The 24,762-nt window shown below is 54.0% G+C and overlaps 1 protein-coding gene across 3 annotated transcripts in view; it reads right to left on the minus strand.

Moving 5' to 3' along the window:
* The window catches only part of HIP1R (huntingtin interacting protein 1 related), a 28,012-nt gene extending 11,690 nt beyond the window's left edge, over positions 1 to 16,322 (minus strand). Inside the window, exons 1-6 of one of the 3 annotated variants that reach the window (XR_009209081.1) lie at positions 15,447 to 15,672; positions 2,706 to 2,769; positions 2,189 to 2,331; positions 1,946 to 2,002; positions 820 to 900; positions 226 to 302 (exon numbers count right to left, since the gene is read on the minus strand). Coding sequence is in view for 2 of the 3 variants with exons in the window: in XM_032168419.2 (XP_032024310.1) it covers positions 226 to 302; positions 820 to 900; positions 1,946 to 2,002; positions 2,189 to 2,331; positions 2,706 to 2,769; positions 15,447 to 15,539 (515 nt within the window). In the remaining variant the exon portion in view is untranslated. Of the gene's footprint in view, positions 1 to 225; positions 303 to 819; positions 901 to 1,945; positions 2,003 to 2,188; positions 2,332 to 2,705; positions 2,770 to 15,446; positions 15,673 to 16,072 lie in introns of those variants that run through there. The other 2 variants (XM_032168420.2, XM_032168419.2) reach the window with 2 other exon arrangements.
* Positions 16,323 to 24,762: the final 8,440 nt, after the last annotated feature.

Here is a 24,762-nt window from a genome sequence, read left to right on the forward strand (position 1 = left end):
CCATGGCCCTGGTGAGTCAGCGTGCCTCTGCCAGGACGACAGTCCTTCAAGTACACCCCACCCTTTTAACTTCACCCTCTGTCCCTGGGAGCGTGAGCGTCAACCAACAAGGCCACGGACTCATTCAACCCCACTGCCCCATGGGGATGCCTGGGCGTGAGACACGGTAGGAAGGAATGGGGAAGCCGAGGGGAAGTGGCCATGTAGCCATGCAGAGTGACCCACATGTTGTTGACATCGGTCCCAGCTGCCTTCTCCAATACCTCGTCTGTCACTTCCAGGCCCGCGGGAAACTGGGGATGCTGTGGAGAGAACCCCCACCCAGCGGCCACTGAACCAGGGCCCCCCCCCCCCCTCCCCCCCCGACGCCCCCCCCCCCCCACCCAGCAGCCACTGAACCAGGGCCCCCCACCCCCACCCAGCAGCCACTGAACCAGGGGGCCCCACGCTGGGCCCTGGGCCCTGCTCTTGGCAGACCCAGGCTGTGGTCCACATAGGTGGCAGAGGGCAGTGGAGGGGGTTGGGAGGAGGGGAGCACCCGGCCAGGACAGCAGAGACTGAGAAAGCCCAGTGCCCACGTCCACGGAAACGCCTGGGGAAGCCCGTGCCCACGTCCACGGAAACGCCTGAGGTGTTCTAGGAGCTTCGTGACGCCCTGGCTTCCCTGTCTCCTCTTTAGTCATAGTTGGGACAAGAAGGTGAATGGAAAGACTCATGGAGAGGATAGATCCCACCCTCGATGTCCCAACACGTGCCATAACGTCACAGTGGGAAAAGCCCACGGGTCCCTCAGCCCCATGACTCCCCCGAGGAAACCACCTTGAGGTGGAAGGAGATCTTGGTCAGCAGCAGCTTGGTGTAGACATTCACCAGCTGTCCATACCGGTCATGCAGATGTCCCTGTGGGAAGACAGACAGGGTGAGGGGCCACGGCTCGTGAACATGTCCAAGAGTCCTCAAGGACCTGGGCATGAGAGTGACCCACCACCGGGCACTTCTTCATTCAACAAATGTCTTCTCCCGGCCTCCACCAACCTCCCTCTCTGTCTCTAGCTTTTTCCCTTAATCTTCCTCCTCGTCATTCCTGCCAAAGAAACTCTTGTGAGGAGAGAGCTCTTTGTCCAAGGCAGCAGGCCAATTCTGAGCAGGGACGCTTTATTAAAGTGCTGGTGCTGGCAGGGAGGCACATCCCGACGGGCGCCTGGACACATCCTCCCTGCTCCCTCCTCCAGCCCCATGGCCCCTGCGGCCGGGCCAGCTGGGCCTGCATCTGCAGATGGCACCATGGGCAATGTTTTCCTCGCTTCAAGGGAAGTGAGTCAGGGCAGTGGTCCTGGGTTGGATAACGCCCTGGTCAGGCCTCCCTGTGGGTCCCCGGTCCAGGGCCTGCCCTGCTCCTATGTCCCTGCCTAGGCAGAAGAGCACCCCACAGTGCTCCAGAGAGAATCAGGCCAAGGCCCTCTGCCCACCAGGGACATCTCTAACTCCTGAGGTCTTGCAGTGCATCCATATTGCAGGCTCCCAGGGCTCTCGGGCCTTACTGTGTCTAAGGATCACCCGGCAAGTGTGCTCAAAATGCAGACCTCCAGTCCTGATTCTTCCGCAGCAGCAGCTCTGCGGGAGCCCAGGAACCCGCGCCCTGCCACAGGCTCTCTAACCACCACTGAGGTGCCCGGGCTGTGGTCTTGCCACATTTCCCAACTCGTGAGGACTAAAGGGCCCGGGTGACTTCGGAGCTGGAGGGCCCACTGGTTATGCGTGTGGAGTGCCCTGGGTCAGGTCTTCAAAGGCAGGCAGCATCTCCCCGTGCTGCCCCTCCCACTGTCGCCCCTGGGAAAACCCAGCCACCCGCAGGGAACTGCCCAGAGGGAGCCACCCTTCGCTCAGCCCCACACGCTCGGGAAAGCCCTGAATGCCAGGCAGGACCTAGACTGGCTGGACCTACCCACAGGTCTCCGATCTCCCGGACGTTGCTGCGGTACCGCTGGCAGTCATGCAGCACCTGCAGTGCAGGGAACACGGGAGGGGGGTGTGTCCAGGACCTTGTGGTAGTGCCCTGAGACACGCACTCTCCACCCGAGGCGGGAGGAACAGCCCAGAGCTACGGGGACAGGAACAGGGCCAGAGCCCGCATGTCAGCGGGACAGTGCCCCAGCTCCGGGGAGCAGAGGGAGCAGCTGCTACTCACATTGGGATGCCCATCTCGAAGGACCTTGTGGAGGACGTGGCAGAACTTCCAGCTCAGAATGGAGCTGCTGGGCAGCGGCAGCCCGATGGCGTAGGACCAGAAGGTGAAAGCCCCCTTCTCATGGTGTGTGCCCAGAATGATGCCTGCAATGTCAAGGCCAAGTGTGGAAGCACAGACTGGAGTGCGGGGGCTCAGCAAACCCAGCTGAGAGAGGCCAGAGCTGCCGGAAGAGGGCTGGCCCCCAATCACGTGCCCATCAACCCCAGGTCACCAGAGCTCCAGTGTCCAGCCAAGGGGACAGGAGTTAGGGGAAGACAAGGAAACCTTCATTGGGCCCAATGGGGGAGTTTTTGTGATGAGACTGAGATGGGAAGGAGCCAAGCCGCACGGGACCCTCCTCCCCTGGCTCAGTGAGGGACCTTGTGACCCCGGCACAGCTGACCGCAGGCCACCTGCAGCGCTATGCTGCTCCCACATCCACACCCGAATCCTGGGCCCAAGAGCCAGCCAAGGATACGCCGGGCGTGCTTCTCCTTCACGGGGGCCTCCTGGGTGTTGATGGCTTTGCTGATGCTGATGGCCTGTGAGGGACAAAGGAGCAGTGTTTAGCGCCCCAGGCAGCCACCCCAGGAGACATCACCCCAAGGGGGAGAAGCACAATACTGAACAGGATTCTGCCTGGGTTCAAGGCCAGCGGAGCAATGGGGGAGACAGGAATCCCCTCAACCTAAGCCTCTGAAGGACTTCCCTGTGCCTGATCGGTGCAGCCAGAACTACAGTGAAAACCAAGAGCTCCAGGAGTCAGGGGACAAGGACCAAAGCTGGGCTATGGCTCCGGGAGGCCATCCTGCCCAAAACCTGCAAGACTTGACTCTCCTGGCAGATGTGGTGCCCTGAGCCCCAGGTCATGGCCCAATGTGGTATCCTCCGGCCCCATCTCCCCTTGGGGAAAAGCAGCTGAGACTGGAGCTCCCAGCTGGGGCCCACCTGGCCTTTGCGGCACCCCATGAAGGGTGCACATCACATTGTCCCCACTCTCTTGGGAGGCATTCCCAGGAAACTTAGGCTAAGCCCAGGGCCTGTGGCCCACTGCCCCATAGGCTGCCCCTCTCCTGGGTGGGGCCTCGCCCTGTCAAACTGTGTCAAGCTCCTGCTGCCACCTGCAGCCCAGCCAGAGGCGGAGGAAGGCAGGAGTGGGGTCTGCAGCTGTCACCCGGAGCTGCGCAAGTGGCACCTTCACACTTGACCAAGGCCAGAATCTCGGCATCCCTCCCGCTCCACCTATGGCAGTCTCATCCCCTCCCCCACCCCCAGCTATTGCCTCCTTTTCCGAGAAGGCTTCCTGGACGTGACTGTGCTCTCGAGGAAGGCTCACGGCGGTACCGTCACTACCACCCAGCCCTGGCTCCATGAGGCATGGGGTATTTCTCATGCGGGAACAGGTCTGCTAAGCCTCTGTCCCCCACCACCAATGGTGGACTGAGAAGAGCTGCCCAGGCCATGGGCGGGAGGGATGGGGCCTCGACAGATGCAGACACTGAGATGGGACACGCAGCTCCGGGCCAGCCATTCTCCCCAGCCCCCAGCCTCAGCCAGGGCAGCTGGGCTCCAGAGCCACAGGCTGGCCTGAGCCAGGCAGGCCTTGCAGGGCAGGGAGCTGGCTTGCAGGACAGTGCAGCGCTCCTGCACCTTCTCCCCGGATGCCACTGTGCTCTCCCACCCAGCACCGGAGCAGAGGACATCCAATTAGGGTCTACTGTGGAATTTCCTCTGTGAGAAAAGCCAGCCCAGGAAGCTGGGGGGCCCTTCCTGGTGGGACCTCTGATGGGAGCTGGGGGACTGTGGGGCTGGGCCAGGCAGTCTCTGGGCCACCCCTGGCCCCTAGCACGATGCTGGCCCCCTTTCACACACAGGGCCCATTGTACTGGACCCTCCCAGGCAGACATCCTGGGGCTGCCCTGAGCCCTGCTCCCCGTAGTCGGGGAGGAGCTGCGGTCCCATCTCAAGGAACCAGGACCTGAGGAAACGCACAGAGGCTCTGGTGGGCCTGATCCTGAGGGCTGCCCAGCCAGTGGCCCCCAGGCCTCAGCTCCTTCCTTGAACAAACTCGTCTCCACTGTGAGAAGCCATGGCTGTGAGTGTCACGCCCCTACCAAGGCGGAACATTGCCCATGACAGCAGCGATGATGATGATAAGGATCCTCAGTGCCCAGCCCCAGCCAGGCATGGGCAACTCGCCTCCCAGCAACAGCCCAGGGAAGTGGTGACGATCCCATTTTCCTGGTGAGGAAACTGAGGCACAGAGGCTTATATACTTGTCTGCACAGCTAATAAGGACAAAGGCAGGGTTCAAAGCCAGGTCTGTCTGATTCCACAACCTGTGTCCTTAGTGACTCTGAACAGCCCCCAGGCAGTTCCTTCTGTGGGGAGGGGCTCCCAAGGCAGGAGGCAGGGGCTGTGCCTTTCCCCAGCTCGTCGGCAAGCAGCTGTCCCTTCACAAGCCAGACACGTCCGTCTCCGGGGAGTGTAACCCCATCCCCAGCTGCCGACACCTGAGCTGCCACCTGGTTCAGAAGATTCCTGGCAAGAAGGGTGGAGGCGAAGTGACTGGTGCAGACCTGGCACCAGAGAGGCTGTAGACCCAGAGATGCGGGGGTTTCTCTTGACACTGAAGAAACCCCAGGACAGGGCTGAGATAGGGACCCTGGAAGCAGAGAACACATTCTGGGGTAATGGGCTGCCCTCTCCTCTTTGCGAGGAAAGACACACTGAGGCCAAGGTGCAGCCACCCCTGTGCCCCCAGGCCCCAGGCTCCAGATGCCCACGCAGCAGAGCTCCAGCTCCCCGCACCCGGCACCCTCACACCTTCCTGCAGCCGCCCTGTTGAAATCTGCACCTCCTGGATGGATGGTCTCTGAGGACCGGGAACCCTCGGACAGTGGAGTGTTTCCTTATTTATCACCCTCTCCCCTCACCCAGCACTCAGCAACACGAGGGGAAGAAGATCAGCCTATAGGTGCTGCTGAACCCCCAGCTCCTCAACAGTGCCTGGCACGCGAATGACTTTCATGGCAGGAGGGAGGCCCCAGGAATGCAGCGTGACGGGGCATGTCTTGGGCACATGGCATGGTCTGCTGTGCGCCTGGGCCTCAGTGCTGCCTGCTCCCCGCGCTGGCGGCAGGGGACAGGATCCGTGGCAGCAGGGCCCTCCCGGGCAGGGTGCCGGCTGGCTCTGGGAACACAGCCCCGTTGTGTCTAGGATGGGCAGATGTGTGCACCAGGCTCGGAGCGCCACACAAGGAGGCACAGTGCTCGCACAGTGGGAGTCTGTGGCTGCTCCGTGGGCCTCGCCTCTGACCAGGCAGTAGCAGCTAAGCCCTGTCCCAGGAGAAGCACGGGCAGGTCCCAGTGATGTCCCACCTACTCCCGTCTGCTGCTGACCCTCCTTTGAGGAAGTGGCTCCAGGGGTCTGAGGGGCCGCGGCAGCGCAGGTGCTCAGGGGCTCACTCTGCGGTGAAATCCACACAGGGTGTCCTTGACACAGCTCCGCTCTGAGGCTTACAGTCCCGAAGCGGGTCCAACTGCCAGCAATACTTGGTTCTGGGTCCTGAGGTTCTCAACATGCTATCCTCATAGCTGCCGAGTGGGGTGAACGTCGTTCTCCCCATTTTGAAGGTGAGGAAACTGCAGTGTGCCATGGGAGGTAGAGGGCTGCCCAGGCCCATCGCTGGGTTCTCTCTAGCCTGCATTTGTGCCCCGTGTGGCCCCTCGGGCTAGAACAACCCCAGAAGCTCTGACACAGGCCAGAGGCTGGCTGGTCAGCTGCCACAGAGACACCCCTTCGGGGCAGCGCAGCCTTTGAGGAGTGGAAGGGATTGATTACAGATCTCGGCTCAGGGTGGAAAAACCCAGTGCTAGAGAAAGGAAGATCATAAGGACACATGTGACCGCCCTGGGGTCTGTCCGCTACTCAGCACCCACAGCTCCCATCCGGCTCCCAAGAAGCAGGGGCCTCACACAGAGCCTGGCAGGGCAGTTTCCACACAGCTGTGAGTGGCTGTGGGACCAGGGCTCTGCAGGGGATGCAGTGATAATGGGCAGCATGAGAGCATGAGGAGGGGGATGCTGTTCTTCCCACTGCTGGGCACAACAGGGAGGGGTGTCTGGCTGGGTCAGGGGAGGTCTCTGGAGGAAGCAGGACAGAAGCGATAATGGAGGGGGACCAGACGCAGTGGCGCACGCCTATAATCTCAGCACTTTGGGAAGCTGAGGTGGGAGGATCACTTGTGCCCAGGAGTTCAAGCCCAGCCTAGCAAGACCCCATCTCTACCAAAAATAATTTAAAACTTAGCCAGGTGTGGTGGTGCACGGCTGTAGACCCCTGCTACTCAGAAGGCTGAGAATTGCTTGGGTCCAGGAGTTCCAGGCTGCAGTGAGCCATGACAGCACCACTGCACTCCAGCCTGGGTGACAGAATGAGAAGCTGCCTCTGAAAAGTAAAAATAATAGGCTGGCGCGGTGGCTCACGCCTGTCATCCCAGCACTTTGCGAGACTGAGGCAGGTGGATCACTTGAGGCCAGGAGTTTGAGACCAGCCTGGCCAACATGGCGAAACTCTCGTCTCTACTAAAAATACAAAAATTGGGCCGGGCGTGGTGGCTCACGCTTGTAATCCCAGCACTTTGGGAGGCCGAGGCGGGCGGATCACGAGGTCAGGAGATTGAGACCACGGTGAAACCCCGTCTCTACTAAAAATACAAAAAAATCAGCCGGGCGTGGTGGCGGGCGCCTGTAGTCCCAGCTATTTGGAGAGGCTGAGGCAGGAGAATGGCGTGAACCCGGGAGGCGGAGCTTGCAGTGAGCCGAGATCGTGCCACTGCACTCCAGCCTGGGTGACAGAGCCAGACTCCGTCTCAAAAAAAAAAAAAAAAAAAATACAAAAATTAGCCGGGCATGGTGGTGTGTGCCTGTAATCCCAGCTATTCAGGAAGCTGAGGCAGAGAATCGCTTGAACCTGGGAGGCTGCAGTGAGCCAAGATCATGCCACTGCACTCCAGCCTGGGCAACAGAGCTAAATTCCATCTCAAACAAAACAAAACAATAGAGAGTTCCACAGCAGCCGTGAGACACCTTGTGGAAGGGAGTTGGAGGGTCCACAGAGACAGCAGAGAGGGGCAGAGTGAGGTCAGCTCCCGCCTGGTTCCACCGACCCTGCAGCTTTTCGGGTCTCGAAAAATCCTCGGAGTCCACACCCACGCCCCAGGGGCCCTACCTGCTCACAACTCTCCAAGCCTGCTTTTATCCTGCCCAGTGCTGGCAGCAGGAACGGCCTGACCTTTAAGGGCAGAGAGTAGGGACAAAGCTCAGGGGTACCCAGGGGCCCAGGGCGCAGGTGAGGCTGTGCAGATACACTCAGGATAACTGGCATCGCCAAGTGTGTAAGAACATACTCTATGCCATAAGGCCAGCAGACAGGTCTCAATAACCTATTAATAAAATCAATTTTATTGAGCTCAGCCTTGTACTGGGCCCTGAGCAGACAGCATTGTTCCGGTGTTACCTCATTAATGCTCATAAGGAACCTCGGAGCAGGCGGGCAAGGGAGGACATTGAGGCTGCAGGTTAACCACCTGTCCAAGGTCATAAATAACAAAAAAAAATGTGGACCAGAGATGGACCAGAGATGGAGATGGAGCCCCTCAGGCCCCTCCCAGGCGGCCCTGGGCTGCATGGCCTTCACAGTTCTGGGTGCGGCGTAGGGCTGGGTGCGGGAGAAGTGTGTCAGCGTAGACGTCCTTATTGTCCCACCACAGGAACCCCGCTCCCCAAGGGCCTGCTAACATGCCTCCAAATTGGGAGTGGGCTCTGGATCAGGATGTGTTCAAATCCCGACTAATGAAGGCCTTGGGGCTGGCAGAGCCAAGGGGCCTTCCCACTGCCCCCATCCCTTGGGGCGAGGGCATCTGCCTCTGGGCTGTGGCCTTCAGCTCAGCTCAGTGGCCAGAGGGAGCCCAAGCCCTCAGGATACACCTGCCCTGCTTCCAGGAACAATCAGGCCAGACGGGGCCCGCTGACCCGTGAGCAGCCCAGAGCTGCACTGGTCTCTGGACTGAGACTCACGGGGCGCACCCCGGCGAGCATCTCAGAGTGCTGCTTCAGAAGAGGGGAGATCAGGGTGAGGCAGGGGATGCTCCCGAGAGGCTCCTGGCCCAGGCCTGATGTGGACTCCAGATGGAAACAGACCGCAGGAATGGGCACTGTCAGCAAAGCCAGGAGACCGAGCTGGGAGGCTCCAGGCAGCAGCCGCCCCACGTGCCAACCCCACAGCACCCTGTGGCCCAGGAGGCTCCGGAGTTGTCTGTCCACTGATTATACTCTGTCCCCACCTCCAACCCCCGAATACAGGGACGCCTTCCTTCCTGCTGTATCTCTAGGCCCAAACCAACATCTGGCTGTCAGCAAATCCCCACTGGGCAAAGGGAAGCGTGAACACTCAAAGGAACAAGAGCTCTTCCAAAGACAAGTACTGGACGACTTCAGGGCACCAAGTCTCTCCTTCTCCAGCTAATAATTTATCCACTAGAGCTGCATAGTAAAAGTAACTATAAAACAATTTCTATTTTTAAAATCAACCCTGAAATGAATCAGACGTAAGCCTCCTTGTGCTGTTATCGTGGCACCTAACAGCAGCACTCGGCAGAGACAAGAACGTTCTTCAAAGAGCTGGGGCACACGGACGGACGCTGGCAGAGCGGCGGGTTATTTTGCTTTAGCATTTCCAAAGAGTTGGTTGAAGGACAGAGAGATCTCATTCAAATGCGTTTGTCCCCTCAAAGGCCATTGACAGAGCAAACACAGGGTTTCTGTAGCTGAGGAGGCCGGGATACGGCCACATGCAAAGCAGCGAGGTGGACAGCTGGGTCAGCTCCGGCAGACAGGAAGTCAGGGGCAACTGCTCGGCTCCATTTAACCTGTATCTCCCCTCACTCTCACCCAGGCCTGCTTGGTCCTGGCCGCTCCATCATTTCAGCGTTTAGGAAAGCTCCCAAGGGGAGCATGAGAGCCCAGGTTCCCCAGGACGCTGGTTACAATGTTGCCGCCTGACCCACTGCCACCTCTGCCTCAGGCTTTGTGGGTGACACCCAGTAGTAGGACTGTTCCTGCGTTACCCCTCTGCCAGGCTAGCTCTGGAAGTGACAGGCAGCCAGTTCGTGCAGTTTCGTTCCCTGGGCCCTGGTGACATCACTCCACAAACCCGTCTGTCCCAAAAGCCAGGGGCCTGAGTCACCTCCAGGCAGATGAACCTACTGCAGTTTGAGGATCATGTTTATTTTAACCAGAGAAAAAACAATCTCGCCCCAACTAAACTTTTCTCCAGGGCTCAGTCATTCCCTAGAATGGATGGCCATGAGCCTTTCAGACCTCACCAAGAAGACAGCATCAAAGAAGGGAGACCACCGGCCCCTGAGCATCCTCTCATCCAGCCACTTAGGACGTGGCCCTGCCTGAGGACCCCAGGGTAGGTGGCCGGTGCAGGTCTGAGCAGTTGCTCAGGGAGCTTGGCAAGGAGGTGACACACTCCCACTTCTCAGGCAAGCCTGGTCTACACACGCACCCACCCCATGTCTGTCTGCTTCCTCCCGCTCTGCTGGGCCAGCCGCAGCGTGTCAGGGCAGATGTGGAAGCAGCGCAAATGATGTCATGAGGACTGGGCAGCACAGAGAAGCTTGGGCAGGAGGATGGCAGCAGGTGGCTGCACAGAGGAGGTGATATGCAAGTCAGCATCGCAGATTACCAAGTTGGGCGGGGAGGGGGGCGGGTAAGGGCATCGCCAACAGAGCAGCCAAGGCGTCTCAGGTTAGCCGGCTGGGTATCCCTGTCCCTCGGCCAAGCAGGCCTGGATTCCACTCAGAGGCTTTCCACTTTAAGCTGCTGGGATCCAGTGGCCAGCTGGGTTTCATTCACGAATGACCAGTGCAGTGCTGGCTGGGAGGCTGGCGTCTGGGTCAGGTCAGAGAAGGGGCCTCGTCTGCGCCTGTCCCTATTCAGAGAGTGAGCAGTTCGGCCAGGCAAGGCTCCTGCTGGCTTTGTCTGCACTTCCTGAGGCTGTCGTCCCCCAGAATATCCTCCCAACCCTGGAGAGCCTTCACAATGTGGCACCTCTGGGCTCACTCTTCCAGGGAAGGGCTGTCCCCCCCTGCCTGAGTCCCCCAACCTCTGTGCAGATCCACTTTTCTCCCCAACCGCCCCAGCACACAAGGCCTCCGCTTACAGCTAAGGGCACCAGACAGAGCCCAACAGGGAGCTTGTTTCTCTCTTTCAGCCCAGCCTGCTCTTCCGAACACAATATAATAGCCAACACTTACACGGCATTCACTACACACCAGGCATTATGAACACCTGTAAATCTTCACAACCACTCCAGCAGGTGTGTAGTAGTATTGCCCCCATTTTGTAGGTGAGGAAACTGAGGCAGAGTCGTGAACGGACAGAGCCAGGGGCTGAACCTGGAGCTTGCCCTTGACTGCCCTGCCATTCCACACGTGGCCACAGTTCGCATCTCTCCACCTCTTAGAGGGTACAGTGATGACTCGGACCTTCCTGGGGCATACCTCAAAGCTACAGGAACAGGCCAAATGGTAAGACAGCAAGCAGCGCTCTGGAATGTGTCATGGGCATCAAAGCACATCAGAGACAGGGAGGGGGAGGTCAGGGATGGGCGGCCCCTTCCCACCCCAACCTGGACCAAGAACAGCCTCTGGAATAGCTCTCTCAGGGAGGCAATATGCAGCCCAGGGGTCAGGAAGTCAGCGGCCTGCCGGGCATCACCACGAGGGCAACGCCATGTGGGCTGATGGGGTGGAACCGAGCAGAGGATGTCACGTGGCGAGACAGCAGTGCGCATGCCCAGGAACAACGAGCTCAACGCCTGTGCCAAGCTGCGGGCAAATCACTCCTATACACGTAAACGTTGCCCTTTTCTAAAAGCCACCAGGTGATTCTAACACTTGCATTGTCCGGCACAGTAGCCGCTGGCCGGTGGGGGCTGTGAGTATTGGAAAGGTGGTGAGTCCAGACTGAGATCAGCTGTGAGTGTCCAGTACACACCTATTTCAAAGATTTAGTAGGAGAAAAAGAATGTAAATTCTCCCATTCATAATTTTTGTGGCAATTACATGTTGAAAGGGCTGTCTTTTGGATATACTGGGTTAAATAAAATATGCAATTACAGTTAATCTCACCTGTTTCTGTTAACTTTTCTAGTAGTTACTAGACAATCTGAAAGTACACACGTGGCTTGCCTCTGGTTCCTCCTGGGATAGCACTGCTCTACTGTGCGCCAGGGCTGAGAAGCCCTCAGTTGTCAATAAATGTTAATCTTGACAGGATTTTGGTTTCACGGGGGATGCTAAGCATGTATGTCAGCGACCTGGAAAACTGGACCTATGAACTGTTTCCACATATTGCTCCCCTAGACAATCCCTGGCCCCGCAGGAACCCCTCACACCTGGGTAGTTTTATGTCTACAGTCAATGCTCACCTGCCAGATTTGGCTCACTCAGCAGTGGCCAGAGGCCTTGCAATGTAGTAAAGGGTTTCTCCCATCCTAACCTGAGAGGAATCTTCTTGGCTTGATCTCCAACCTCTGCGCCTGCAGCGGAAACTGAGGCCCAGTGAAGCAGAAAGGTTCACAGATCAGGAAAAGGCAGGACTCACCGTGAGCATTTCCAGTACTCCTAACTGAGTGCTTCTTCATGATATGCTTCAAAGATGCTTTCTTCTCTAGATTTTAAACTTTTCAGCGGAGGGAGGGAAGGGAGAAAGACGGTTGGGCCAAGTATCTGCTGAGGCCCTGCTATGCCCTAGGTGCTGTTTCATGTTTACATACTGGATGTATTAGTTCCTTATGGCTGCCATAACAAATCACACAAACTTGCAGTTCTGGAGGTCGGAAGTCTAAAACAGGTCTCACAGGACTAAAAGCAAAGTGTCAGAAAGGCTGTGTTTCCTCCTGGAGGCTCTAGGGAAGAATCCATTTCCTCGCCTTTTCCAGGTTGTGGAGGACGCCCATACTTCTTGGCTAGTGGCTCCTTCCCAGCAGCAGGCATTGGAGTCTTTCTCACATGGCCTCACTCCGACCTCCTCTCCTGCCTCCCTTGTCCACATTTAAAGACCTCTGTGATTACACTGAGCCCACCTGGTAGCCCAGGAGAATCACCCCATCTCAAGGACCATCTCAGCTGATGAGAAACTCTAATTCCAGCTGCAACGCCTTACTAAGTCATTAACATAGTCACAGGTTCCAGCTGCCACACGGTCTCTCTCTTATACCTTACAACAGCCCTACACGATAGCTGGAACGATCTGTATGGTTTTTTTTTTCAGACAAGGACATAGATTTACGAGTTAAGCAACTTGCCAGGGACACAGGCTAGAGCCTAGGTCTACCTACCTACTAGTGCCTTTATGATACCACATCCTCTTTTTAAATGGTACAGGCAGTGCTCAGGTTCCAAATACAGGCATGCTGTATTTTGTAGTATTCTGTATTCAGAAAACAACAGTAACAAGACAATAAAAGTTTGTCACCTCCATTTTGAAAAGGGTTTTTGTTTTGTTTTGTTTTGTTTTTACCAAAGGGACGAAAGTCATAGGGAAGAAAAGCATACACTGGTTTTCTGGACATTCCCCTGGGATTATACACACACACCATGCAACAATCACAGGCACCAGCTCCCAGCAGGCACATGATCGCCTCTCTTCACACTCCTGAGCGCTAACCCAAGAGATATTTGCAAACAGGGTGTGTCCTGTCAAAAAAGCTCACAGGAAAGCAATTATCTTCCTCCTGACCCAGGAGCCCAGGGGAGGAAAGCGAGGCTGGCAGGCTAGTGAATATTTAAATTCTAAGCCAGCCTAGTGCTCCTGCCACAGCACACAGCGCTGTGGCCAATGCAAGACAAGCAGCGTATTACAAAGGAAGCCAGGTGCCTGGACTGCACGTGCTATTTTCTGTCCTGAAGGAGGCATGGAAGTAGCAACCTCAGCTCTCCAGGTCCTTTTCCACCACGGGGCCTGGCTGGCGGCTCACTTGATTATTTCTGGGAACGATTTAATTAAATATTAGCCATGTACAAAACCTCATTCTTACATTCCTCAATAAGTCACTGTGAAGACGAGCAAACCCAGACAATGAACTCAAACTCCATCTTTCCAGAAAATGGTGCCCCAGAATAGGTAAGTCCTGTGACATTCACCCATTACAGTTACTCATTGTAAGTGGCCCTCTTAGCCTCCGAGAAAAACCCAGAGCAAAACAAAACAAAACAATCCACCTTCGTTGAGGCACCTGTAATCCCAACACCTTGGGAGGCCGAGGTGAGGTGGGTGGATTGCCTGAGGTCAGGAGTTTGAGACCAGCCTGTCCAACATGGTGAAACACCTTCTCTACTGAAAACACAAAAATTAGCCAGGTGTGGTGGCGCACGCTTGAAGTCCCAGCCACTTGGGAGGCTGAGGCAGGAGAATCACTTGAACCCGGGAGGCGGAGGTTGCAGAGAGCTGAGATCATGCCATTGCACTCCAGCCTGGGCAACGAGAGAGACTCTGTCTTAAAAAAAAAATCCACCTTCTTGTGTATCAAACCAACCACCACAATGTGTGGTCCTGTATCAGAGATTCTCTCTTTGACACTCAGGAAGGTTGCCCTTGACTTCTTACCATTCAAGAGTAAGATCAATGAAGTTGGTCCTTCACATCCCATCTCCTCCATGTAGCAATCAGACCTCTTTATGCCTCCTCAAAGGCACGAGAAAAAACTCAGTGAATACACAAAGTTTCTGACAACACCCAGATCTGTCTGCCAGTTCAGGTTTTCTCCCTATGATCTACAAGTTCTTGGCACAATTAATTATGTATTGGTGACTTTAAATTTTTTTTAAATGACGGGCTATCCCGGCTGAACCAGTTGATGGTGATGAAGATCACAAGGATAAATTGGTAACTTGCGGCCACCTGGGTTCCAGCACTTGGCATTTCTAAAGCCTTGATATCCTCAGGATTTATTATTGCTTTCTGGGTCAATCCCAAGCACAAAGGTTAGAAGGTCTCCCTGCGTTCTCTCTCATTTCAAAACGAAAGCTGTTGTAGAGTGCATGTGCTAACTAGATGTGAAGGCAACCGCAGAAGTCATCGCTCTCTGCAAGGACAAGTGGGACGGAACTTGCAAATAGCCGCCACAAACGCAAATGTCACCAACCTGCTTTAGACGGGAGTGGGAGGGGTCCTCTGGCTTCCTTTATCTCTAGAGTAAAATTTTTCAGCCATTTCAGTCTTGGTTGACTTATTTTGGCAAATAAACAAGTATGCCCCCCTCCACCGCCCATCCCCCAAGCCTGAGAGCACTTCAAGAGTTTGTAAAAAGCAACAGGAAACCAGAAACGCAGCAACGTCTGCATCGTGGGTCCCCGGCACAAACACAAGTACAAAACGCACACCCGCGCCCTTATTTAATTTCTAAAGCCTTCCCAGGATAGGCATCATCTGGAAGAGATACAAGCGTGGGAGGCGCAGGAAGGGAGCCCCAGGAAGTTTCTGTCTGCCGGGCGCCGGTATTTAATGAGGGGGTGTGCACCTATTTATACGTGGGCAGCGCTCGGGCAAACAAGTCTGGCGACATACGAGAAGCTTTTCACCCAGCAAATAATAGGAGACTGTGCAGCCCTGGGAAACCGCTCACGAGAGAAGGAAGCTGGGAGTTTAAGGAATTTCCTTTAAGGAAATTGCCCGTGGGGGCATCGGTTTCAGGGGGTAGGAGACGGGGGCAGGAGCCGGCAAGGAGCGGCACGGAACGGCGGGGACCCCAGTCGGGCCGCGTCGGCCCCGGGAGCACCTGGATCCCCAGCCCCCTCGGCCCCCGGCTCGCTGGGCTCGCGCACACCCAACCCCAGCCCCATCTCCGTCCCCGACCGCCTCAGCTCCGGCGCTCCCGGCCCGCGCACACCCTGACCCCGGCCCCCTCAGCCCCGGCGCCTCTGGGCCCGAGTGCCCGGCGGGAGCGGGGAGCGCGGCTTCCGGTTCACCTGCGCGCCGGTCGGCTCGGGCCGCGGAGCTCTCGGAGAGCCCGGGCGGACACAGGCCCTGCCCCCGCGCCGTCCCCCGCCCCTGGTCGGCGCCTTCCGGGCTCCAGCCGTTCGTTCGCGCGTGAGGGGACAGGGACGCCGCTTGTCCGCCTGCCCGCCGCCCGCCGCCCGCTCGCCTGGGTCTTGTCGAACTGCTCGCGCTCGGCCTCCAGGCTGTGGCCCGGCCTGCGGCTCAGCACCCGCGCCGGCACGTTCTTGATGCTGTTCATCCTGCCGCCGCCGCCCGCTCTTGCCCGTCTCCGTCCGCGCGACTCAGCCTCACGGTCCGGCAGCCCCAGCCTAGGCACCGCGAGGCCACCGCGCCGCGCCCGGGCTCGCCCGCCGGGGAGGAGCCCGCCTCGCCCCGCCCCCAACTCCAGGGCACGCCCCTCCCCCGCACACCTCCAACCCCGCCCCCAGCGCCCGCAAACGCCTCGCCCGCCCCCAACTCCAGGGCACGCCCCTCCCCCCGCACACCTCCAACCCCACCCCCCGCGATCTCGGGACACGCGCCTCTCCCCGCACACCCCCAACCCTCCAACTCGCGGCGACCCCGGCACACGCCCCGCCCCCCGCACACCTCCAACCCCCACCTCCCTCTCAAGGTTGGGGCACAGGCCAAACGCCCCCCCAGCTCCTTCCCACCTCTAATCCCCTCCCTAAACCCGGAGGGGAGGGGGGGAGGGGGAACCCATCCCTCCTCCTTCCACCCAGGGTAGGGACCCCGGCCAATTCCCTCTCCCCACCCCTTCCCCGAACTCACTAAGTCTTGTCTGCACCAGGGCAAGATCTGGTTAATTGGAGAAAATCTGGCCTCCATGAGTCTGGTCGGTGGCCGCACAGATAGACGTGTTTTTTCCTTTTTGGTCTTAACGTATGTGTCAAAAGGCACACAATGACACTCTCCCCTCTTTCTGCAATTCTAACATAGCTGCAGCTGTTATCCATGCGGGGATGCAGGATGCATTTCCAGAGACGCAGCCGGCTCCGCAACCGGACACCTCGCCAGCGCCAGGAACAATGGGGGCTGAGGCCGGGCGGTATTAGGCTGGGACAGAAGGCAGGCGGATCTGAACAGCAAAGTACACCGAGGAGATGCCGCCAGGGGTGGCGTGAGGCTTTTTAAAACCATTATTATTGGCTTCCCCTTAAAATCACTGGTCACAAGACTGAAGTGAAAAAATAAATAAAAGCCCAGAGTCCTCTCTAAGCGTAGCTCTCAGATGGGTATTGTGTTTCTGCTGTTTCTCTTTCCTGTGGGAATGCAGAAGTGGAATCATACATAAAGGTCCCTTGCTTTTGAAGGGAGAGGCACCGCCTGCCTGTAAGGAGGAAAATGACGCCCACGTAATCCTGACCTTTGTCTCCCTAGTGAGACTGTAACCTGTCTGAGGTCAGGGACCCTTTTTCCTTTCCTTTCTCCTTTTCTTTCTTTTCTCTCTTTCATTCTTTTCTTATTTCTCTTTCTTTTTTTTTTTTTTTTTGAGAAGGAGTCTCGCTCTTTCACCCAGGCTGGAGTGCAGTGGCGCGATCTCGGCTCACTGCAAGCTCTGCCTCCCGGGTTCACGCCATTCTCCTGCCTCAGCCTCCCGAGTAGCTGGGACTGCAGGCGCCCGCCACCTCGCCCGGCTAATTTTTTGTATTTTTAGTAGAGACGGGGTTTCACCGTGTTAGCCAGGATGGTCTCGATCTCCTGACCTCGTGAGCCGCCCGCCTTGGCCTCCCAAAGTGCTGGGATTACAGGCGTGAGCCACCGCGCCCGGCCCTCTTCTTTCTCTTTCTTTCCTTTCTTTCTTTTTCTTTTCTTTCTTTTTCTTAACCGAGCTTCACTCTTGTTGCCTAGGCTGGAGTGCAATGGCACCATCTCACCTCACCACAACCTCCGCCTCCTGGGTTCAAGCAATTCTCCTGCCTCAGCCTCCCAAATAGCTGGAATTACAGGCATGTGCCACCACGCCTGGCTAATTTTGTATTTTTAGTAGAGACAGAGTTTCTCCGTGTTGGTCAGGCTGGTCTCGAACTCCCGACCTCAGGTGATCCGCCCGCATCGGCCTCCCAAAGTGCTGGGATTACAGGTGTGAGCCACCGCACCCCGCCAGGGACCCTTTTCTTTAACTGATTCCTCACCCTCCAGCCCAAGAGCTAGAGCTGACCCCAAAAGATACATTTGCCAAGACTCTCCTCTCACTCCACCAAAAGGAGAAATTAATCCTGTTTTCTCTAATTCCAATCATTAAAAACTTCTTTATCAGAATAACAGTAGAATCACAATAGCTGATATGTATTGAATGCTTATTATTTGACAGGCACTGGGCTAAACCCTTCATATGTAACTTAGTCAACTTAGTCGATAGCTGTGCTCGAATAAAGACCACAATAAAGGAGCTTTTTGCTGTACTCCAGCTGTTTCTCACACTCCTTTTTCCACACGGAACAAAAGTGATTCTCCTGTGACCCTTCACGCATATACGGCATCCCTTTTCATCCAGGCAACAGCCCCTCTAGGTCTAGCACATCTGCCACAGTGACTTCCCATTAGCAACCGGCTTTTTAAATAATCATAGAGCCTATTACTGTGCTGGGCACCAGGCTCAGCATTTGTTAAACAGTATCTCACTTATTCTTCTTTAAAGTTGTTGATGAGGCTGGGCACAGTGGCTCACGCCTGTATTCCGAGCACTTTGGGAGGCTGAGGCAGGTGGATCACTTGAGCTCAGGAGTTCGAGACCATCCTGGGCAACATGGTGAAACCCCATCTCTACCAAAAAATACAAAAAACTTAGCCGGCCGTGGTGGCGTGCCTGTAGTCCCAGCTACTCAGGAGGCTGAGGTGGGAGGATCACTTAAGCCTGCAAGGCAGAGGTTGCAGTAAGCTGAGATCATGCCACTGCACTCCAGCCTGGGCAACAGAGTGAGACCCTGTCTCAAAATAAATAAATAAAAAATAAAGCATCGGCTAGGCGCGGTGGCTCACGCCTGTAATCCCAGCACTTTGGGAGGCCGAGGCAGGTGGATCACGAGGTCAGGAGTTCAAGACCAGCCTGGCCAAGAAGGTGAAACCCCGTATCTACTAAAAATACAAAATTTAGCCGGGTGCAGTGAAAGGCGCTTGTAATCCCAGCTACTCGGGAAGCTGAGGCAGGAGAATCGCTTGAACTCGGAGGGTGGAGGTTGCAGTGAGCTGAGATTGTGCCACTGCACTCCAGCCTGACAACAGAGTGAGACTCCGTCTCAAAAAAAAAAAAAAAAGAAGAAGAAGAAAAGAAAAGAAAAAAAAATAAAGCATCAACAACTTTATTTTTATTTATTTATTTTTTTTGAGACAGGGTCTGGCTTCATTACCCAGGCCGGAATGCAGTGGCATAATCATAGCTCACTGCAATCTTTGCCTCCCGGGCTCAAGTGATCCTCCCACCTCAGCCTCCTAAGTAGCTGGAACTGGAGGGATGCACTATCATGCCCAGCTAATTTTTTTTTTTTTTTTTTTTGAGATGTAGTCTCGCTCTGTCGCTAAGCTGGAGTGCAGTGGCACGATCTTGGCTCACTGCAACCTCTGCCTCCCAGCTTCAAGCAATTCTCCTGCCTCAGCCTCCCAAGTAGCTGGGACTACAGGTGCCCACCACCATGCCCAGCTAATTTTTGTATTTTTAGTAGAGACAGGGTTTCACCATGTTGGCCAGGCTGGTCTCGATCTCTTGACCTCATGATCCACCCACTTCGGCCTCCCAAAGTGCTGGGAATACAGGCGTGAGCCACCGTGCCCGGCCATGCCCACATAATTTTTGAAATTTTTTTGTAGAGACAGAGTCTTGCTATGTTGCCCAGGCTGGTCTCAAACTCCTGGGCTCAAGTGAATTCGCTCACCTTGAAAATACTGGGATTACAGGCCGAAGCCACTGCACCTGGCCTCTTGATGGTATTTTTTTACAGACCAACAAACAAGCTCAGGCTCAGAGAGTTTAGCCCAGGTTCATACAACTGGTAAACTGTGCATTCAGGATCCAGACCCAGATGTGCCTGATTTCAAAGCCAGTGCTCTCAACACCCATGCCATTTGGACTACATTTTGTGGTCAATGACTTTCAGTACTATACTACCTTGGGCTTGCTGTTTGGGACCTGAGAGCACTCTCCTAATACATCTCTAAGGGATTGTACTTTATGTGCTTGTAGGTAAGATTTTCAGCTATTAGAGGGCCACCCTGTCTTATTCAGTTTTATGTACTCAGTGCCTAGCGGGGCACCTGGCACATAGCAATGTTCAATAAATGTATGTGAAATGAAGGGCTGAAAGAGTGAGTAAACAAATCCCCCATTTGGTAAACTTCAACATACAGCTGATCTCACGAAAGAGCATCACTGAGGACATAAGGATACAAACTTCCCCACTCTTTTGTTTGTTTGTTTGTTTTTGTTTTTGAAACAGGGTTGCCCTCTGTCACCCAGGCTGGAGTGCAGTGGCATGATCTCAGCTCACAGCAACCTTCGCCTCCTGGGTTCAAGCAATTCTCCTGCCTCAGCCTCCTGAGTAGCTGAGATTACAGGCGTGCACCACCACAGCCTGGCTAATTTTTGTATTTTTTGTAGAGACAGGGTTTCACCATATTGATCAAGCTGGTTTCGAACTCCCAACCTCAGGTGATCCACCCGCCTCGACCTCCCAAAGTGTTGGGATTACAGGTGTAAGCCACCGTGCCCGGCCCAAACTTCCCCACTCTTAATTTTTCTGGTTCATCTCTCTAACATCTTCAGGCAGGAGGCCTGGTCTACTATTGTCCCTGTCACTGATTGCCTTTCTTTTTTGGGAGGGGATACAGGGTCTTGCTTGCTCTGTTACCCATGCTGGAGTGCATTGGCTGGATTATGGCTCACTGCAGCCTCAACCTCCTGGGCTCAAGTGATCCTCCCACCTCAGCCTCCAGAATAGCTGGGACCATAGGTGTGCACCACCATGCCTGGCTAATTTTTAAATTTTTTGTCGAGACGGGGGTCTCACCACGTTGCCCAGACTGGTCTTGAACTCCTGGACTCAAGCAATCCTCCCACCTTAGCCTCCCAAAGTGCTGGCATTACAGGCAGGAGCCACTGCTCCCAGCCTGAGATTCTTCATGCCATCAGAATCAGGGTCCTGTTTTGGTGTATCTCGAGGGCTGTTGAATTCCTGCTCACCCCTATTACAAAAGCAAAGCAATTGGAATACAAAAAAGACCTCGTTTTAAGGAAAATCCAAGATGCACAGGAGAGTTTACATCATCTGGCCCACTAAAACATGGTATGCTACCACACCCGCACTGACTCATTGACTTGTATGCATGATCTGGCCCCAGCCTCTGTCCCTGGCTTCATCTTGCACCATCCTGGCCCATCAGGTCCCAGATGCGTCATGTTCCCTCCTACCTCAGAGCCTTTGCACATGCTGTTCCTACTGCCTGGAATTCTCTTCTGCTTCCTGTTCGCCCTACTTAGCATCCACTTGTCTGTAACTCTTGGCTCAGATGTCACTTCTTCAGGGAAGCATTCTCTTAACACTCCACCCTTCACCTGAGTCCCTATTATAAGCTGTAATCATATCTCAAAGCTTTCTTTTGTAGCACTAACCAGTCTCTCGTGAACTATGTGTGGGATTCTTAGTGTGTTTCTACGACTAGATTGTCTGCTTTGCTCATTGTTGTGTCTCCAGTGGCCAGCAAAGCACCTACTGTGTGCTCAAAATTCTTTGATTCTTTTTTTGTTGGGTTTCTGTTGTTGTTGTGGTTGGGTTTCTTAAGCATGCATCTGGCTGAGAACCCAGACATCATCCTTTAGAGAACTGATTCATGTACACTTTTCATTCAACCAACTTCTCTCAAAGACTATTCTGGGTGTTTTTTGTTTGTTTGTTTGAGACAGAGTCTGGCTCGGTTGCCCAGGCTGGAGGCATGGCTCAAACTCAGCACACTGCAACCTCCGCCTCCCAGGTTGAAGTGACTCTTGTGCCTCAGCCTCCTGAGTAGCTGGGATTACAGGCACCCACTACCACGCCCGACTAATTTTTGTATTTTTAGTAGAGAGGTGGTTTCGCCATGTTGGCCAGGCTGGTCTTGAACTCCTGACCTCAAATGATGTGTGAGCGTTGGCCTCTCAAAGTGCTGGGATTATAGGCGTGGGCCACTGCGCCTGGCCCCATTCTGGTTTTTAAACCTCCTTGTCAGCTGTGGTCTTGATGAATGTGTCTGGTTTCTTATTTTGATCCTATTCATTCTGTTCTCTATCACACCAGAAGTTGCTAAGATTATTCTGTTGAAGGTCTAGAATAATGAACTTTCCTACAATGTGTCCTAACAAAATCATCATGAAATGGCTCAAGAGAAACAAACGTACAACACTGCAAACCCACCACCCCCGCTACAGGTGTCAAACCACACAAAGCCACAGGAGAAAACTCCAGGATCAGTTTGCCAGAACATAACAAGGATTCAGTCTTCAGTCTCCTTCCTGAAATGTATGGAGCCAACCTTATCCCACACAGCCAAGAAGTTCTACGCATTCTCTTGGCACTTTTGGGGTAAAGCTGCTTTTAGTGTTTATGTTTTATCTTAATTCAGAACTTTTTTTCTTTGGGGGTAGTTCTACTTCTGTTTTTAAAAATCTGTTGGCTGGGCGCAGGGGCTCACGCCTGTAACCCCAGCACTTTGGGAGGCTGAGGTGGGTGGATCACTTGAGGTCAGGAGTTCGAGACCAGCCTGGCCAACATGGTGAAACTCCGTCTCTACTAAAAACACAAAAATTAGCCAGGCATGGTGGCAGGTGCCTGTAATCCCAGCTACTCGGGAGGCTGAGGCAGAAGAATCTCTTTTTTTTTTTTTTGAGATGGAGTCTCGCCCTGTTGCCCAGGCTGGAGTGCAGTGGTGCCAATCTCAGCTCACTGCAAGCTCCGCCTCCCAGGTTCATGCCATTCTCCTGCCTCAGCCTCCCGAGTAGCTGGGACTACAGCCACCCGCCACCACGCCCGGCTAATTTTTTGTATTTTTAGTAGAGATGGGGTTTCACTGTGTTAGCCAGGATGGTCTTGATCTCCTGACCTCCTGACCTCGTGATCCTCCCGCCTCGGCCTCCCAAAGTGCTGGGATTACAGGCATGAGCTACCGCGCCCGGCCAGAAGAATCTCTTGAACCTAGGAGACGGAGGTTGCAGTGAGCTGACATCATCCACCACACTTCAGCCTGGGTGACAGAGTGAGACTCCATCTAAAAAAAAAAAAAAAAAAATTAGGCATGGTGGCACATGCCTGGAGTCCTCGCTAATTGGGAAGCTGAAGCAGGAGAATCACTTGAGCCCAAGAATTTGAGGCTACAGTGAGCTATGATGATACCACTGCCCTCCAGCCTGGGTGACAGCGTGAGACCCTGTCACCAAAAATAAAATTAAAAAAAAATCCATTCACAGATTCTAAAAATACCCTTATATCAGTCTTTTCCAATGCTGAGATTATTTCTGGCAGGCAGATTGTAGTATAATTCATTTGCCTCCTCTTCGGATGTGTTGATCTTAAGAATGTTGGTGATAAAACATAAATGCTAAAATCTAGTTTTTATCTTGTAACTATTTCAAATACGCTATGAGACTGCCTCTCTGCATCCATTAAAGTACAGAAAAAAAAAGAAGACTGCCTGTCTAACAGAAATTGCTCATACCTTAGGTCAGGGGTATCTGCACTCCACGTTCACGGCAGCACTGCTCACAACAGCCAAGATGTGGAAGCAACCTAAATGCCCATCAACAGATGAGTGGATAAAGAAATGTGGTGGCTCACGCCTGTAATCCCAGCACTTTGGGAGGTTGAGTTGGGGAGGATCACATGAGGCCAGGAGTTCAACACCAGCCTGACCGACATGATGAAACCCCATCTCTACTAAAAAAACAAAAAGTTAGCTAGGAGTGGTAGTAGGCACCTGTAATCTCAGTTTCTCAGGCTGAGGCAGGAGAATTGCCTGAACTCGGGAGGTGGAGGTTGCAGTGAGCTGAAATTGAGCCACTGCACTCCAGCCTGGGCAATAGAGCGAGACTCCATCTCAAAAAAAAAGTAGTATATATATACACAATGGAATACTGTTTAGCCATAAAAACAAACGAAATCCTGTCATTTAAATGACTTAGGTTGGGCCAGGTGCAGTGGCTCACGTCTGTAATCCCAGCACTTTGGGAGGCCGAGAAGGTGGTACACAAGGTCAGAAGTTCAAGACCAGCCTGGCCAATATGGTGAAACCCCGTCTCTACTAAAAATACAAAATTTAGCTGGGCATGGTGGCGCACGCCTATAGTCCCAGCTACTCGGGAGGCTGAGGCAGGAGAATTGCTTGAACCTGAAAGGCAGAGGTTGCAGTGAGCCAAGATCACGCCACTGCACTCCAGCCTGGGTGACAGAGACAGAAAAATAAAAAATAAAAATAAAAATAAATAAATAACTTAGGTTGAGCTAGATACATTGCTAACATTAAATTTCTCATTCTTTTTTTTTTTTTTTTTGAGACGGAACCTCACTCTGTTACCCAAGCCAGAGTCCAGTGGTACGATCTCGGCTCATTGCAACCTCCGCCTCCCGGGTTCAAGCAATTCTCCTGCCTCAGCCTCCCAAGTAGCTAGGATTACAGGCGTGTGACACCACGCCCAGCTAATTTTTTGTATTTTTAGTGGAGAGGGGGTTTTGTCATGTTGGCCAGGCTGGTCTCGAACCCCTGATCTCAAGTGATCCACCTGCCTCAGGCTCCCAAAGTGCTGGGATTACAGGCATGAGCCACCACACCCAGCCGAAACTTCTCATTGTTGGATTGCATATGGAACGATAAGGTGGTGGGATACAATCGGTGTCAGGTGTCTAGGTACTGTAATCCTATGAGCTAAAATACATTTAGACATAAAATAATGTTTAATTGTTATCACATCCTTTAGTTCCCTGACATTTTCCAATTTAGCATCTATTCACTGTTGCCTTTTCACTAGGCAAGTTGATGTGCAGCCATGAACATGAAAAGGAGGAGAAAATTTAATATTTTGATTCTTAGATTGGAAGTCAACCTCCCAAGGGTCATTTTAGGTTTCTACTTGGCAGGCAGCAGCTCAGAAGCAACTATACCTTTCTCAGTTTTGCTCTGGACAGCCCAGCCTGAGGGAGAAAGCACGCATTGATAAAGAACATAACCAAACCTCACCCAACTTCTCTTTTCAGCACCCTAATTAAAAAGGCTAAATGAGGTGGCTCTTCCCCGCTCATGAAAATCGTCTCTGAAGTAACACTGAAACCTGTTAACAAAGGGGCATTTATTCAGCACAATAGAACTTTGATATCTGCAATGCTTAAAAAAATACATGCCCATTCCTGAGGAAATTAACTTGCCAGGTTCAGTTTAAAGCGATGAATGTTCCTTCCTTATTTTACTCCTGTAAAATAAAAAGAAACCAAGGAAACATATTTTTT

Source organism: Hylobates moloch, unplaced genomic scaffold (assembly GCF_009828535.3).
Source record: "Hylobates moloch isolate HMO894 unplaced genomic scaffold, HMol_V3 SCAFFOLD_12, whole genome shotgun sequence".
NCBI classification, from domain to species: Eukaryota; Metazoa; Chordata; class Mammalia; order Primates; family Hylobatidae; genus Hylobates; species Hylobates moloch.